Consider the following 16,631-nt stretch of genomic DNA (forward strand, 5'->3'; position numbering starts at 1 on the left):
TTCATGGTTCTCCGGAGACTTCTCTTGTTCGGGTCTTCAAGGATTCTGATCGCTCCAGACTGGGCCTGGAGAAGGTGGCATCAGGTGCTGTAGGCCTGTGATCAAACAAACCCTATCAGGGTGGATCATCTTCTGGATCTCGGAATGCTACGATCTGGCTGGTAAGGAAGTGCCCCAAGGTCTACGGTCCCATTCCACCAGTGGGCAGCCGTCATCAGCTCTGCAACGGGTGGTCACTGTTGTGGACATTTGCCAGGCGCAGCTAGATGGGCTTCTCTGCACGTTTGCAAAGCATTACTACTTGTAGTCTCAGTGAAGACAGAATGCTTGTAGAGCGGTCCTTCAGGGTTATCTGTTTTACGTGGTGTCCTTGCTCACCTCCAGATAAGAGACACTGAGTGTATCACAGAGAAGGAATCCGAAGGAGGAAATAATCCATTAGAAGACCAATTGCCTTGGTTTCTCATCGCCTTCCCTAGCTGCCCATCTGGTAGATAGCTAGTACAGTTTGGTTCTGCTGTCCCTCAGTGTCACGAGTGTTATTGAAAAAGGGTGGAACTAAGGCCACAGGGCACCTTAATATATACTGGCTCTGCTGTTCTGTTTGGCACAGGGCGCATATGTGCGCATATGTGCCAACCCCCTCCCAGCGGCAGAGAAGTTTCAGAAGAGGAGCTGTACTGGGGGATATAGATCAGAAAGTATCTGTGGGAATAATATCCATCAGAAAGAACATTACCAAAAGGTATGTGCTCATTCTTTCTTAATGCAAATAGCATAAACAACTAAAAAAATATGCAGCAGCATGTTGCCAGCAAATCAACTGTTGGCAATTCAAACAATTAGCTCCCATTTGCTCAGAAAAATAAAACTTATTTTCTGATGATGGTATATTGAAAATCAATTTATAGATTAGGAAAGAACTATGTCAATGCCCATTATAAAGAACTAGCTGAAGTATGCCTTTGACACCAAAATAGCTAAACACATTTTAATACCTCCTCTTCTTAGCTGATCTAGTACGGAGTTCTTCAAGCTGATCTCCTTTGCTTGCAGAAGCCTTGCTTGGTGCAGTGGTCACTGGTGGCTGATTAAGTGTGGGAGATGTGTTCTCCTGAGTCATGGAGTCATCACTGAAGAAATCTGTAGGAAGAGCAGAAGCAAGTTTCTCGGGAATTTGTGTACCCAGGCTGAAGTACAGATTTCCAAGAACCTTTGGTATGGAGGAAATGTACCTGTGGAGGAAAACATACTAGATGTTACAGCAGAAATATTACATTGCTCACTACAGTAACTATTGCATTCCTAGTCCTAAAGCCATTTCAGTCATAGCACTTTGATTTCTATGTACAGAAAATAAACTATCAAAAAAGCTTCCCAATTCAAACGCATCCAAAATCCACAATCTGTTTCCACAGTAAAAATTGAACATTAATATATCCCAAATAAATTAACACACATTATGTTAAATTGTCTCATACTGCATACCGTTACCATTGGCACAGTCTCCAGGTGCTCAAGTGGCGATGTAAGAAAGAGGGCGAGGTGTGTTAGTGAGGGAAGAGGGCTAGAAGTTGTGCTCTTCTGTTAATGCTCGAGTAACCAGGAGGAACTGACGTCCTACGTGTTAGACAAAGTTTACATGCAGTACCCTCTGGGACCACTACACACAACTAGGACTACAGGTGTAAGCAAAATCAAACCTATGATATATGTCTTTACCACGCAGTTTTTGGTAGTGAGGTGAGCAGCCAGGCTTATCTCAAGAGGGAATGTGAAAGTGTAAGGTTGTTACACAAAGGTCTACAATGAAAAGTATTCAGATAGCACTTGTACGCAAGGTTTCTTGGTAAAACACTTCTTATATTTATTACACAATCATTTATAAAGCATTCACTAAATGAGGCTACCAGAATCACACAAGAATTATACTACGATAATGATTAATAAGCAGTTGAGCTCCCTTGAAGTAGGAGCAAAAACGCATAAGTTAATAAAACGAATATTAAAGTTACTTAAAAACAATGCAAATCGTTTGAGTTCACCAATGGAGTTGATTCAATGCAATAGATAGGTCAAAATCAATGGGCTAGTGTAATGTAGAAGTAAAAAAGGTTCTGGTATTTAAAACGGAAAAGTCTGTGCAACAGTACTTAGAAGTAGTTCACGGAAGAAAGGTTTGTATGTCGGGTCTGACTAGGCCTGCAAGTTGCCAAAGTTCCACAATTTTTTGCAGTGAGAGATAATTTCTCTCTGTCAGGTTTTCACAGTACCTTATTTTGAAGAAAAAGATGCAGCTGAAGACTTCTGTTCCTGCAGATCTCGCTGTTCCTGAGCCTCAGTCGTGGGGACAAGAGGGAGGACGTCGGGGGACTCCTGCACTGCACGGGGACTGATCACAAAGCTGTCAAATTGGCAAATCTTCGATTCTGGTTGCTGTTCTTCAAGCACACAAGCTGGTGTCCTTCTCCCTGGTTAATCCTAACCAGCTCCGAGAATGGTATCCAGGTGGCTTACGAGTTGATTGGTCCTACCAACTCAAAGGAAGAAGTTGTCCTTGAAGGGCTTCTCTGTCGCGGTGAACTTGGCGATTCGGACCTCCAGCAGGGCTCCACCAGGCAAACCAACTGTCCAGTAGTTGCAGCAGCCGTCCTCTTACAGCTCGTCTTCGGGTCTTTTGTTCCAGTGGTAGTCTTTCAGTCCAAGAGACTCGCCTTTTAAGCAGTGTTCTCCCATTAATTCTAGCCTAGCTGCCACTCACCCAGCAGGGTGGCTGTCCTTGCCGGACAGTCAGCCAGCCAGTCACGCCAAAGTGCATTTAGGTCTCCTAGGAGAGTAAGCACAGGGCGTATCGGTCACCTCCCTCAATTCCTGCCCACCCCAGACACTCAGGCGCCAGAGGCAGTCTGCAGTCCTGAAGCCCGCCAAAGGCATAGAAACAAAGGGGTCAAACCTGGTTTGTCGCGCAGAGACAAATTCTGGAAGGTCCTTTCCAAAAAGAAATGGTGAAAAAAGAAGACCAGGACCTGTTTAAACAAAGGGGGCTCAGTTGCCATCTTGAAAAACATGGCTCCCGCGATTTTTAGCTACCAGTGTTTGCGGTCGGGAAAAATCCTGGTAGTTCGTTGTAAAACCACTGTCACCAGCCATTTTGATAGGAAAGGGTAGCATTTGTTTGCTACATGAGTTTCTAGACATAGGGGATACTAGGTAACCCCCTCCAGCACTCTAATGTAAGATGGGTCTAGGAATTTAAAAAGACTAGTAAAGTCAATTTAACCATACATTCTCTGGGAAACAGTAGTTTATCCCAGAGAAGGTATTTAAACCTTGCAACAACCTAAAAGGCTTCCCTGTATCACTGTACTGAGGGTGCTGTGTAACATGAAAAGATGATGCCTATGGAGTTATCTAAAACACCATAATCAAATAAAACAAGAGTAAAACATCAAAATACATGATGGTGGGGAAAAAAGGCTCACACACTCTCCAGGTAAAAATATCAAGTCCTTAAAATCCAGCAAAGTTGCTGGGGGTCTCTAAGGTGAAGGGAATTAGCACATTTATGAGAATGCTCCCCAACACTATGCAAGTCAGTTTTTTAAGTGAGTTTAGATGGAATAGGACGAAACAACAAGTTACTTCTTACCTTGTAATGTTCTTTCGACTGGATGTTCCTCCGACGTATTCCTTATCTTTGATAATACGTTTCCAGCTTGCTGGCTTCTGAAATTTTTTCTGTATAGGGCGCTGCGCGTCGACGTCCGCCGAGTCGATGTCCCTCGATGGCCACCGTATCGGCGCCGACGTCACCGTGCCCATAAATAGCCACGCGATGTGTCCGTTGCTCAGTTCCGTTTTGTAGCATAAGAAAAGTCATGCCTGATTTGGTTATTGACCTTGAAGGAGCGTAAACTGCAACCACAAGGGAAGTATTACTGCGGGGATGGATGGGAGGGTCGATAAGGAATACGTCGGAGGAACATCCCGTCGAAAGAACGTTACAAGGTAAGAAGTAACTTGTTCTTCGAAGGGATTGTGTCTTCCGACGTATTCCTTATCTTTGATAGACTCCTATAGCAGTGGCATGTAATTGGAGGTGGGAGTAAGAATGTTATGTATCTCTTTAGGGATGGACAGAATGTAATACGGCCTTGCCAAATCTGGTCTCTTGACTAGTGGAGGAATCCAGGTTGTAACATTTTGTGAATGTATGTGCGGACGACCATGTGGCAGCCGCACATGTGTCTCGGACTGGTACCCATCTTTGGAGAGCCGAAGAGGCTACGATACCCCTGGTTGAATGAGCCCTAAGATTTTGGGGTGGCTCTTTCCCTGACAGTAGAACGAGTTACTTCTTACCTTGTAACGTTCTTTCGACGGGATGTTCCTCCGACGTATTCCTCATCTTAGATATCTCCTTCCAGCTCTGCTGGCCTCGGAAAAATTTTTCTCTAGAGGGCGCTGCGCGTCGACGTCCTTCGAGACGATGTCCCTCGACAGCCGCCGTATCGACGTTCGACGTCATCCTGCCTATAAAGGCCGCGCGCAGCGTCCGTTGCTCAGTTCCGTTTTGTAGCCCACAGTATTACTGTCTGGACTAGACTAATCACCCTGAAGGAGCGTAAGCTGCAACAACAAGGGAAGTAGAACTGCGGGGATGGATGGGAGGGTCGATGAGGAATACGTCGGAGGAACATCCCGTCGAAAGAACGTTACAAGGTAAGAAGTAACTTGTTCTTCGAAGGGATTGTGTCCTCCGACGTATTCCTCATCTTAGATAGGCTCCCATAGCAGTATTCTATATTCGGAGGAGGGAGTACTGACTTCACGCTGTCTTCTATTGATGAATAGAATGCAGTACAGCCCTTCCAAACCTAGTCTCTTGACTGGAGGAGGAATCCAGATTGTAAAAACGTGTAAAGGTATGGACAGACGACCATGTAGCGGCCGCACATATGTCTTTAACCGGCACGCCTCTTTTGAGGGCCGATGAAGCTGCAATACCTCTGGTCGAATGAGCCCTAAGGTTTTGAGGGGGCTCTTTCCCTGCCAGTTTATAACATTCCAGAATGGCTAGAATGATCCATCTGGAAATGGTCTGCTTAGTTATTGGTAACCCCAGCTTGTGACCTGTGTAACCTACAAACAGCTGGTCTGCCTGTTTTATCCTGGCTAGTCTACTAATGTAAAAACTTAAAGCCCTCCTAGGGTCTAGTCTGTGTAACCTCTCTTCCTCTTTCCCCGGGTGAGGAGGAGGATAGAAAGATGGTAGGGTAATCTTCTGAGTGATATGGAATTCAGAAACCACCTTTGGGAGGAAATTAGGCTTCACTTGCAGGACAACTTTGTCTTTGTGAAAGATTGTATGAGGGGGTTTACAAGAAAGAGCTTGTAATTCGCTCACCCTTCTAGCAGATGTAAGTGCTATTAATAAAAACAGTTTTAAGGGTAAGGAATCTTAACGAACAAGAATGGAGAGGTTCGAAAGGTGTACCCATCAGGAAAGTTAGTACTAAGTTTAAATCCCATAGGGGAACTTGGAATGGTCTTGGGGGATAAACATTGGTTAACCCCTTTAGAAACTGTATTACCAAGGGTAATTTGAAATAGGATGGTTCTTCCGCAGTACGCTTAAAGATGGATAGCGCTGCGAGAATTTGCCAAATATAGTAGGAAGGACAAAACCATTGGTGTACCACATGAAAATGGGTCGATATTCTGTTCTCTATACCAGCTGCAAAATCTGTTCCAACGGCAGCGGTATAAAGACTTTGTTGCTGGCCTCCTTGCTGAAAGCAACACCTCCATAACATCATCAGGGAGGTCCCAATCCTTGTACCTCAGCCGTTCAGAAGCCAAGCGTGAAGGTTGAGGGTTTTGATGTCTGGATGGAGAACCTGACCTCCCTTCTGTGAGAGTAGGTTCTCTCTGAGTGGAAGTCGAATTGGAGGGCAGATGGACAAGTCTAGAAGGTCCGGGTACCACGGTCTCCTGGCCCAATCCGGGGCAATTAGGATCATGGTTCGCCGGAATCTTCTCAACCTCCTGATCATTTGAGGAATGACAGGGACCGGTGGGAACGCGTACAGAAGCGGAAACTCCCAGTCCACTATGAACGCGTCTCCCAGAGCTCCTCTCGGAGGAAATTCCCTTGAGCAGAACAGGTCGCATGTCCTGTTTAGGCTGGTGGCGAACAGATCTACCTGAGGGGTTCCCCAAAGGGCGAAGATCTCTTGAAGGACTTCCTGAGCTAGCTCCCACTCGTGGGAGACTGTGTTCTGCCTGCTCAGAGCGTCCGCTGTCAAGTTCTTCTCTCCGGCTAGGTGAACTGCCGATAGAGAGATTCCTTCTTTGATTGCCCAAAACCAGAGCTGCATCGCCTCTCTGCACAGGGGTAGTGATCCTACGCCTCCTCTTTTGTTGAGGTAATGCATGGCCACCGTGTTGTCCGTCATTATCAGGACGTTCTTCCCTTGTACAGCTGGCAGGAAAGCCTTCAACGCAAGTTTGATGGCTCTCAGCTCTAACAGGTTGATGTGTAGTCTGGACTCCGATGGAGACCAACGACCGCTGATGGTCAAGTCGTTGGCGTGGGCTCCCCACCCCGTGAGTGAGGCATCCGTGACTACTGTTATCTCCGGCCAGGGTTGCCAAAACTGTTCTTTCAGAATGTTCTCCTGACAGGCCCACCACTGAAGGTCTCGAGCCACCCTGCCGGGAACCTGAAGAAGATCTGTCATTCTCCCTGAGAATTGTGACCACTGAGTCCTCAGTGCCCACTGGAGGGATCTCATTCTCAGGCGAGCCTCCGGCACTAGGAAAATGCAGGATGCCATGAGGCATAGCAACCTCAAAAAGTCGAAGGCTGGGAGACGTTGGGCATGCTGGAACTTGGTAACCATCTGTAGAATATCTTGAGCCCTCACCTCTGGTGGCGAGGCTTTTCCCAGGGAAGTATCCAGGATCGCTCCTATGAACTGGAGTCTCTGCGATGGTATCATTTGTGACTTCTTTAAATTGAGGGAGAAGCCCAGTCTGTGAAGGAAGTGGCACACGTGATTTAGCTGGATCTGAGCTTGCTCCGGAGAAACAGCCCTGATCAGCCAATCGTCCAGGTAGGGGTAGACGTGAATACCTTCCCTCCTTAGACTTGCAGCCACTACCGACATTAACTTGGTGAAGACCCTCGGGGCGGAGGTCAGCCCAAATGGCAGCACTCGAAATTGATAGTGAGAGTTGCCAATTGCGAACCTCAGGTATTTCCTGTGTTTGAGATGGATAGGCACATGGAAATAAGCGTCCTGAAGGTCCAGAGATACCAACCAGTCCTGGAACTGAAGGGCCTGGAGGATCTGAGAAAGAGTGACCATCTTGAATTTGTCTTTTCTGAGGAATTTGTTCAATTCTCGCAAGTCCAAGATGGGTCTCAGTCCTCAGTCTTTCTTCGGAATGAGAAAGTAAGGGGAGTACCAGCCCTTGTTCCTCTCCGCTACATGTACCGGTTCTATGGCACCTTTCTCTAGCAGGTCCAAAATTTCCTGCAAGAGGAGCGGATCTGGAGCTTTCTGAGAGCTGATCCCCGGTGGATGACTCTGAGGTATACGTAGGAAAGGCAGGCAGTAACCTTGGGCGACTGTTTCCAATGCCCAAGCATCTGACGTGATAGCCTGCCATATCGTCAGATGTTGAGTCAACCTGCCTCCTACAGGTGTCCTGTGAGGGGAGTCCTCAGGGTGGTTTTGGGGCGGCTGATGCAGATGCCGATGGTAAAGAGGCACCTGCTGTTGCTGCGGCTTTAGAATATCTACCCCGTCCACCTCGGGTAGTTCTTCTTTGACCCCTTTGAGCCGGTCGTCCTCTACCTCTTCCGAATCCGGAGTAGAAGCGAAAGGACTTGCCCCTCGCAGAGGTTCCTGTGGGACGAAAAGGAGTCTGACGGATTGCAGCTCCTAGGGATTTTTCTGCAGCTTTTGAAGTTTGCAGTTTCTCTAAACTGTCATCCGCCTTTTTCCCGAACAAAGAAGAGCCATCGAATGGCATGTTCAAGAGCCTGGCTTGCACATCTGGGGCAAAACCCGACTTTCTCAACCAAGCGAATCTCCTGGTTGATGTACTTGCCGCCATTGCTCTGCTGATACTGTCAGCCGAATCAATGCCCGTCTGGAGGGATTCGCACATAGCGTCTTTACCGTCCTGTATAATATTCAGGAACGCATCCCTTTCTTCTCCCTCCGGGATGCAGTCAGCCGCTGTAGAAGCACACTCCCAAAGTGTATGGCTGAACCTAGCAAGGGTGCATGTAGCATTAACAGACTTTAACGCCATGCTACATGCTGAAAAGACTTTCTTTGCCATAGCATCATATTTTTTATCGTCCCTGTCCTGTGGGACTGTAGGATAAGCCGTCTTGACATCGGTAGAGGATGCTGCTTGTACCACCAGACTTTCTGGGGATTGGTGTTTAGACAAAAACTCTGGGTCTGTGGAAGATACCCTGTACTTTGTAGACAGTTTTTTATTTACTGCTGGTATTACATCTGGGGTTTCCCAGTTTGTCATGATCTTTCTCTGAAGAGCTTTATGAAAGGGCACCACAGGATCCTCTTGTGGGCCTTTGTCAAGAATATCCGTGAGGTCATCTTGTTGGAAAGATTGTGAAGGTGCAGACCACCCCATGAACTCTGTAATCCTGGCCATTAAGGCTCTATAGGGGGTTTCAGCATGCTCCCCCGGGTCTGGCTTAGCAAACTCCACCTCAGGGGAAGTGTCTAACCCACTTGCCTCATGTAAAGAATCATGAAGATCCTTGAATCTGCGCTCTTCAGAGGGAAATTCCTCTCTAACTGGGGTTACAGGTCCCTGTAACTCAAATGTGTCTTGTTCAGACAAATCACCCTCTTCTAAAATTGAGGATATAGTTCTCAATTCTTCTGAACTCATAAAGGGAGTAAATCCCATTTCCAAGGCAGAGGGTGCCGAACTTGTCATTATTGGCCTCGAAAGCGTCGATGTCGTCGACGCCGAAGGCTTCGAGCGTGGCGTCGAAAACAGAGGTGGAGGCCTCGAGGACCTCGACAGAATTGGAATTCTACTCGACAATATCGAAGCCATCGACGTCGAGGGCCTGGGGATAGTCACTGGCTGTGTGGTAACCGTGACTTTCCTTGGCGTCGACGCCGGTGTCGAGGCCGGCGTCGAGTCGACAGACCCGTGTGTCGAAGGTCCCCTCGACAACGGCGTCGAAGACATCGACCTCGACGGGACCTTCGTCGACGGCGTCGACCGAACCTTCGAGGAAGGTTTGGAGGTCATAGTCCTGCTCGAGGGTTCGAAACGCGCTCGAGAGGTTTCTCGCGGCGTTTTTGACCTTCGGGTCTTTCGACCAGAGCATCGCTTTCGGCAGTCTTCGAGGGGGTCGAGGCCGCTTTCTCGAAGACGCTCATCATATTCTTTCGGAATTCCTCCCATTCAGCCCGGGAACTATGTTTCGTGGGGCAAGGGATTCTTTTTGGCGAAACAGAGGAAGAGGAAGACGGAGAAGGGGATCTTCGACGTCTCCTCTTCGAGTGCTTCGATCTCGAGGAGTGATGAGACCCACTCTGAGACCTGGAGCGCGAATGGTGACGAGGAGACGAATGTCTCGACTTCGTCGACGAAGAAGCAGCTTTAAAAGTCTTACCTTTCTCCAGCTTCCCCCTACGCTCCTTCAGGGCCTTAGCTGTCATGGACATACAGTCCTCGCATTCCGAACAATGGTGTTCAGCGCCCAAGCACCACAGACAAATTCTGTGAGGATCGGTCAACGACATCTTTTTCCCACAATCTCGACATTTTTTGAAGCCGGATCGAGGAGTTGTCGGTTCCGACGAGGAAGCCATCGAGTACGGATCGAATAACTCGAGGTAAATAGGATTATCTGACTAAGAACTGAGCAACGGTATTCCGAGGCACTGAGTAAGCGCGGAAAAACGGAACTGAGCAACGGACGCTGCGCGCGGCCTTTATAGGCAGGATGACGTCGATACGGCGGCTGTCGAGGGACATCGACTCGAAGGACGTCGACGCGCAGCGCCCTCTAGAGAAAAAATTTTCCGAGGCCAGCAGAGCTGGAAGGAGATATCTAAGATGAGGAATACGTCGGAGGACACAATCCCTTCGAATGTAACATTCCAGAATGGCCAAAATAATCCACCTGGAAATGGTTTGTTTTGTTATGGGTAGTCCCAACTTGTGACCTCAGTATCCTACAAACAGTTGGTCTGGTTGCCTGATCCTAGCCATTCTGCTGATGTAAAAGCTGAGAGCTCGCCTTTGGTCCAGCCTATGTAGCCTTTTCTTCCTCTTTCCCCGGATGGGGAGGAAGGTAGAACGAAGGTAAGGTAATTTTCTGAGTAATATGAAATTCAGAAACCACCATTGGGAGGAAATTAGGCTTCACCTGTAGGACAACTTTGTCCTTGTGGAAAATTGTATATGGGGGTTTACAGGAGAGAGTTTGTAGCTTGCTCGCCCTCCTAGCAGATGTTAGTGCTACCAATAGGACAGTTTTAAGCGTGAGAAATCTCAGCGAACAAGAGTGAAGTGGTTCGAATGGAGTGCCCATTAGGAAGTTTAAGACTAAATTTAAGTCCCATAAGGGAACCTGGAATGGTTTTGGAGGATAAACATTAGTTAATCCCTTGAGAAATTGTATCACTAGAGGTAGTATGAAATACGATGGTTCCAACGCAGTGCGCTTGAAGATTGATAGCGCTGCGAGATAGCCTTTTACAGTGCCAACTTGAAGGCCTGAGTTTGCCAAGTTGAGTAGAAACAATAACACTGTTGTTGTACCACATGAAAAAGGGTCGATATTCTCTTCCCTACACCAGCTGCAAAATTTGTTCCAACGGCAGCGGTATAAAGACTTTGTTGCTGGCCTTCTGGCCGAAAGCAACACCTCCATGACATCATCAGGGAGATCCCAATCCTTGTACCTCACCCTTTCAGAAGCCAAGCGTGAAGGTTGAGGGTTCTGGTGTCTGGATGAAGAACCTGACCTCCCTTCTGCGAGAGAAGATTCTCTTTGAGTGGAAGACGGATTGGAGGGCAGATGGACATATCTAGAAGGTCCGGGTACCAAGTTCTCCTGGCCCAGTCCGGGGCAATTAGGATCATGGTTTTCCGGAATCTTCTCAACCTCCTGATCATTTGAGGAATAACAGGGACTGGTGGAAACGCGTAAAGGAGTGGAAACTCCCAATCCACTACGAACGCATCCCCTAGAGCTCCTCTCGGGGGAAATTCCCTTGAACAGAACAGATCGCACTTCCTGTTGGTGCTTGTGGCGAACAGATCCACCTGAGGGGTTCCCCAAAGGGCGAAGATCTCTTGAAGGACTTCCTGAGCTAGCTCCCACTCATGGGAGACTGCTCTTCCTGCTCAGAGCGTCCGCTGTCAAGTTCTTCTCTCCGGCTAGGTGGACTGCCGATAGAGAGAGTCCTTCCAGAATTGCCCAAAACCAGATCTGCATTGCCTCTCTGCACAGTGGCAGTGATCCTATGCCGCCTCTTTTGTTGAGGTAGTGCATGGCCACCGTGTTGTCCATCATTATCAGGACATTTTTCCCCTGTACAGATGGCAGGAAAGCTTTCAGCACTAGTCTGATCGCTCTCAGCTCTAATAGGTTGATGTGTAGTCTGGACTCCGATGGAGACCAACGACCGCTTATGGTCAAGTCGTTGGCATGGGCTCCCCACCCCGTGAGTGAGGCGTCTGCGACTACTGTTATCTCCGGCCATGGTTGCCAAAACAGTTCTCCTTTCAAGATGTTCTCTGGATAGGCCCACCATTGAAGGTCGCGGGCTACCTTGTCCGGAATCCGGAGGAGATCTGTCATTCTTCTGAGTATTGTGACCACTGGGTTCTTAGTGCCCACTGGAGAGATCTCATTCTCAGGCGAGCCTCTGGCACAAGGAAGATGCAGGATGCCATGAGGCCTAGCAATCTCAAAAAGTCGAAGGCTGGGAGATGTTAGGCATTTTGAAATTTGTTGACCATCTGCAGAATATCTTGAGCCCTCACCTCTGGTGGCAAGGCTTTTCCCAGGGAAGTGTCCAGGACCGCTCCAATGAACTGGAGTCTCTGATGGTATCATCTGTGACTTCTTTAAATTGAGAGAGGAGCCCAGTTTGTGAAGGAAGTGGCAGACAATCTAGCTGGATCTGAGCTTGTTCCGAAGATACAGCTCTGATCAGCCAATCGTCCAGGTAGGGGTAGATCCCTTCCCTCCTTGGACTTGCAGCCACTACCGACATTAGTTTGGTGAAGACCCTGGGGGCGGAGTTCATCCCAAATGGCAGAACTCGAAATTGATAATGAGAGTCGCCAATTGCGAACCTCAGGTATTTCCTTGTTTGAGATGGATTGGCACATGGAAATAAGCATCCTGAAGGTCCAGAGATACCAGCCAGTCCTGGAGCTGGAGGGCCTGAAGGATCTGAGAGAGAGTTACCATCTTGAACTTGTCCTACCTGAGGAACTTGTTCAATTCTCGTAAGTCCAGGATGGGTCTCAGTCCTCCGTCTTTCTTTGGTATGAGAAAGTAGGGGGGAGTACCAGCCCTTGTTCCTGTCCGCTACAGGTACCGGTTCTATGGCACCTTTCTCTAGCAGGTCTATGATCTCCTGCAAGAGGAGCGGATCTGGAACTTTTAGAGAGCTGTGCCCCGGTGGATGACTGAGGGATGTGTAGAAAGGGTAGGCAGTAACCCTGGGCAACTGTCTCCAATGCCCAAGCATCTGACGTTATAGCCTGCCATTCCGTCAGATGGTGAATTAAACTGCCCCCTACAGGTGTTTTGTGTGGAGAGGCCTCAGAGTGGTTTGGGGGCGGCTGATGCAGATGCCGAGGGTAAAGAGGCACCTGCTGCGGCTTTAGTACTTTTGACCCGTCCTCCTCGGGTAGGTCTTCTTTGGCCTCTTTGAGCCGGCTGTCCTCTGCCTTTCCCGAATGCGAAAGGACTTTCCTCTTCGGTTCCTGAGGGGCGAAAAGGAGTTTGGCGGATTGCAGCTCCTAACGATTTTGCCGCTGCTTTAGATGTCTGCAACTTTTCCAGACTGTCATCAGCCTTCTTTCCAAATAACGAAGAGCCGTCAAAGGGCATATTCAAAGGTCTGGCCTGTACATCTGGAGCAAAGCCAGACCTTCGCAACCACGCATGCCTTCGGATTGTTGTACTTGCCGCCATGGCCCTGCTGATACTGTCAGCGGAATCAATGCCAGTTTGAAGTGACTCGCACATGGCATCTTTGCCATCTTTAATAATGTTAAGGAAGGCTTCCTTTTCCTCTCCTTCGGGTGTGCAGTCAGCCGCTGATTAAGCACACTCCCACAGTGTGTGACTGAACCTGGCGAGCAAGTTGATGGACTTCAACGCCATACAACAAGCAGAGAAGACTTTCTTCGCCATAGAATTGTACCTCTTGTCATCTCTATCCTGTGGGACAGTAGGGTAAGCGGTCCTACTGCTAGATGAAGTTGCCGCTTGGACCACCAGGCTCTCTGGAGTCGGGTGTTTTGATAAGTATTCAGGTTCAGCAGCCGCTACCCTATACTTGGCTGACAATCTTTTATTGACCGCCGGGATAACTTCAGGAGTTTCCCAATTAGATGTAATTATTCTTTGTAAGGCTGCATGGAAGGGGACCACAGGGTCCTCATGTGGACCTTTGTCTAATATGTCTGTCAGGTCATCCTGTTGAAAAACAGGCGAAGGCGCAGACCAACCCATAAATTCAATCATTCTTGCCATAAGGGTTCTATAGGATGTTTCGGCATTTTCCCCTAGGTCTGGCTTAACAAATTCCACTTCTGGGGAAGTGTCCAGCCCACTTGCCTCATGTAGTGACTCCTGTAGGTCCTTCAACCTCCTTTCCTCAGAGGTGAAATCCTCTGAAATAGGCAGTGTGGTCCTCTGCAACCCAAATGTTTCCTGGTCAGAATCTTCCCCCTCTTCATAAATTGAAGATAGTCCAGGGTACTCTGACCTCTGAAATGGTGTAAAACCCATCTCTAAGGCAGAAGGAGCCAAACTCGTCATTATTGGGCAAGAAAACGTCGATGTCGTTGACGCCGATGTGACCGGCTTCGAAGGCGCTGAGAAAACTGGAAGAGGGCTCGAAGAACTCGAGAGGATCGGGATCCTACTCAAGGATGTCGACGACGGTCTCGGCGTCATGCCGGAGGCCCTTGGAACCACTGTTGGCTGTGGAATAGCCTTGGTCTTGCTCTTTCATCAGCGTCGATGTCTGTCAACGATGGCGTCGAGTCGATCGACCGATGCGTCGAAGAACCCTTAGACAACAGCGTTGATGGCGCCGATCCATGCATCGGAGGAATCTTCGACGGCGGCGAAGATGGTGCCTTCTTACCCGATGGCTCGTGGCACTCTCGGGTGGAATGTTTCGGCGGGTGCAGCGACTTGCGGCTTTTTGATTTTTTGGGTTTTTCATCCGGGGTATCACCCTCAGCTGTCTTCGAGGGGGTCGAGGCCGCTTTCTCGAAGGCGCTTAACATTTTCTTTCTGAATTCCTCCCACTCAGCCTGAGAGCTGTGTTTTGTGGGACAGGAGACCCTTTCTGGGGAAACAGAAGACAAGGAAGGGTATCTTCGACGTCTTTTTGAGTGTCTTGATCTTGACGAATAGTGGGAGCTACTTCGAGATCTAGAATGGGAATGTTTGACAGCGAGGAGACGAATGCCTCGACTCAGCCAAAGAAACCTTCGAGGAGGTTTTGACTGACTTACCTCTCTCGAGCTTCCCCTTGCGCTCCTTCAAGGCTTTCGCCGTCATAGACTAGCAGTCTTCACACTCCAAACAATGGTGCTTGGCTCCCAAGTACCACAAGCAGATCCTGTGTGGATCCGTTATCGAAATGTTTTTTTTTTACCGCAGTCTCGACATTTCTTGAAGCCGGATCGCGGCGTCGCCGGTTCCGATGAAGATGCCATTGAGAACGAGTTGGTATTTATTCGAGTAGATATAGAGGGGTATCGTGACTGAACAACGACGTTCGAGGCCCCACGAAGCGCGGAAAAACGGAACTGAGCAACGGACGCAGCGCGTGGCTATTTATGGGCATGGTGACATCGCCGCCGATACAGTGGCCATCGAGGGACATCGACTCGCCGGACGTCGACGCGCAGCGCCCTCTACAGAAAAAATTTCCGAGGCCAGCAAGCTGGAAACGTATTATCAAAGATAAGGAATACGTCGGAGGACACAATCCCTTCGAATGTTTGAATTTAAATTACCGACCCCACTAAAAGATCTAAAACACACCACGAAATGTTCTAACTACCAAAAGTTCAAACTTATCGTGGTATGTGTTTGGGTGTTTTGGTAGGGTCGGTACGGGGCCTGGTGGGTGTCCCCCGCAACACTCGGCTCACTATACTGTACAGTATATTATAGTGAGCGGTGGACACCCCTGCAGCTAGCCCCCCCGCCAAAAAAAAAAAAAAAAAAAAAGGACCCTGCAGCGCCGGTTCCCGATCACGGAAGTGATAGAGCCGGCACCGCAGGGAGACAACACAAAGGAAGGAAAGGTAAGTAGGGGGGTATGTTGAGGGTGTGGGTGGGGGTGTATGTATGTACGGTTTTGGAATGGAAATGTTCGCATGGGAAATGTACGAACATTTGTGGTGCGTACATTTCTCATCCGAACATTTCCGTCTCAGATTTTTCCGTTTCGTTTGTGTGCACTAGCTTCTTGTATACAGAGGGGTGAGGCCCAGTGTCGGGGATTGTTTGATGTTTGCAAAGGTTTGTTGTGTTGGATGTGTGTTTTGCAGTGCAATTTGGCTGGCCCATAGGGCATTTTTGGTACTCAGGAGGTATGCTGGAGAGGAGCAGGGATGTTAGTACATTGACTACTCTCAATGTTTCTAAAGTGCGATACCTTACTTAGGTACCCAGTCATTTTACCAAAAATAATTCAGAGTGGTACATTTCACCTAAGATCAGAATACCAAAAAACACTGAAACTAGTAAATATATAAAGGGTACTGGGGTAAGGGATTTAAATGAGTAGGGCTGTGGTGGCGTTCTAAGGGTAGAAAATCAGGGGACTTGTGGAGGGGGACCCCCATATTAAAAAATAATATTAAAAAATCCATATATCCGGTATTTTGGTTGCGATGAAATGTAACACTGAATTTTCCGTCAGTAAAATCACATATAACCCTTGGGTATCTTCACAATATTCCCGAGTTGTTCTACCTAGGCTAACCATCATGATTATTCCAAGTTCAATACAATTCCAAGTTCTAACTATAATACCATGGCTATCCTTGCAAGTTCTCTTAGATGTTAATGTTACAGGACATTTGTACCGCGCACTATCACCACCGGAGTGGTCCCCTGGCGCTCTGGCGGCTCTGAAAGAGGGAGGGAGGGCGAGTTAGTGGGTGGAGGTTGGAAAAGTGCAAGAGAGGAATGATGTACTGTTGGCAGCCTCAGCCCGGTGGGTCTGTCGGCTGGGCCTGGGGTGTATGCAGCCGGTAGTCGTCGTGTACTGATGTGTGGGTCTATGTGAATTTATTGTTTTGTTGTTGCAGTGTGGTGAAGTTTGTGCCGTTTGTTGTGC

General features: G+C 48.3%; 1 protein-coding gene across 4 annotated transcripts in view; it reads right to left on the reverse strand.

Annotated features, from left to right (window-relative positions):
* Positions 1-16,631, reverse strand: part of TICRR (TOPBP1 interacting checkpoint and replication regulator) — a 1,117,313-nt gene that overhangs the window by 571,740 nt on the left and 528,942 nt on the right. For all 4 annotated transcript variants that reach the window (XM_069624305.1, XM_069624303.1, XM_069624304.1 and 1 more), the window contains exon 12: positions 999-1,235. In XM_069624305.1, the coding sequence (XP_069480406.1) occupies positions 999-1,235 (237 nt within the window). The remainder of the gene's footprint in view (positions 1-998; positions 1,236-16,631) is intronic.

This window comes from Ambystoma mexicanum, chromosome 11 (genome assembly GCF_040938575.1).
Source record: "Ambystoma mexicanum isolate Mex_15411 chromosome 11, UKY_AmexF1_1, whole genome shotgun sequence".
In the NCBI taxonomy this organism is placed as follows: Eukaryota; Metazoa; Chordata; class Amphibia; order Caudata; family Ambystomatidae; genus Ambystoma; species Ambystoma mexicanum.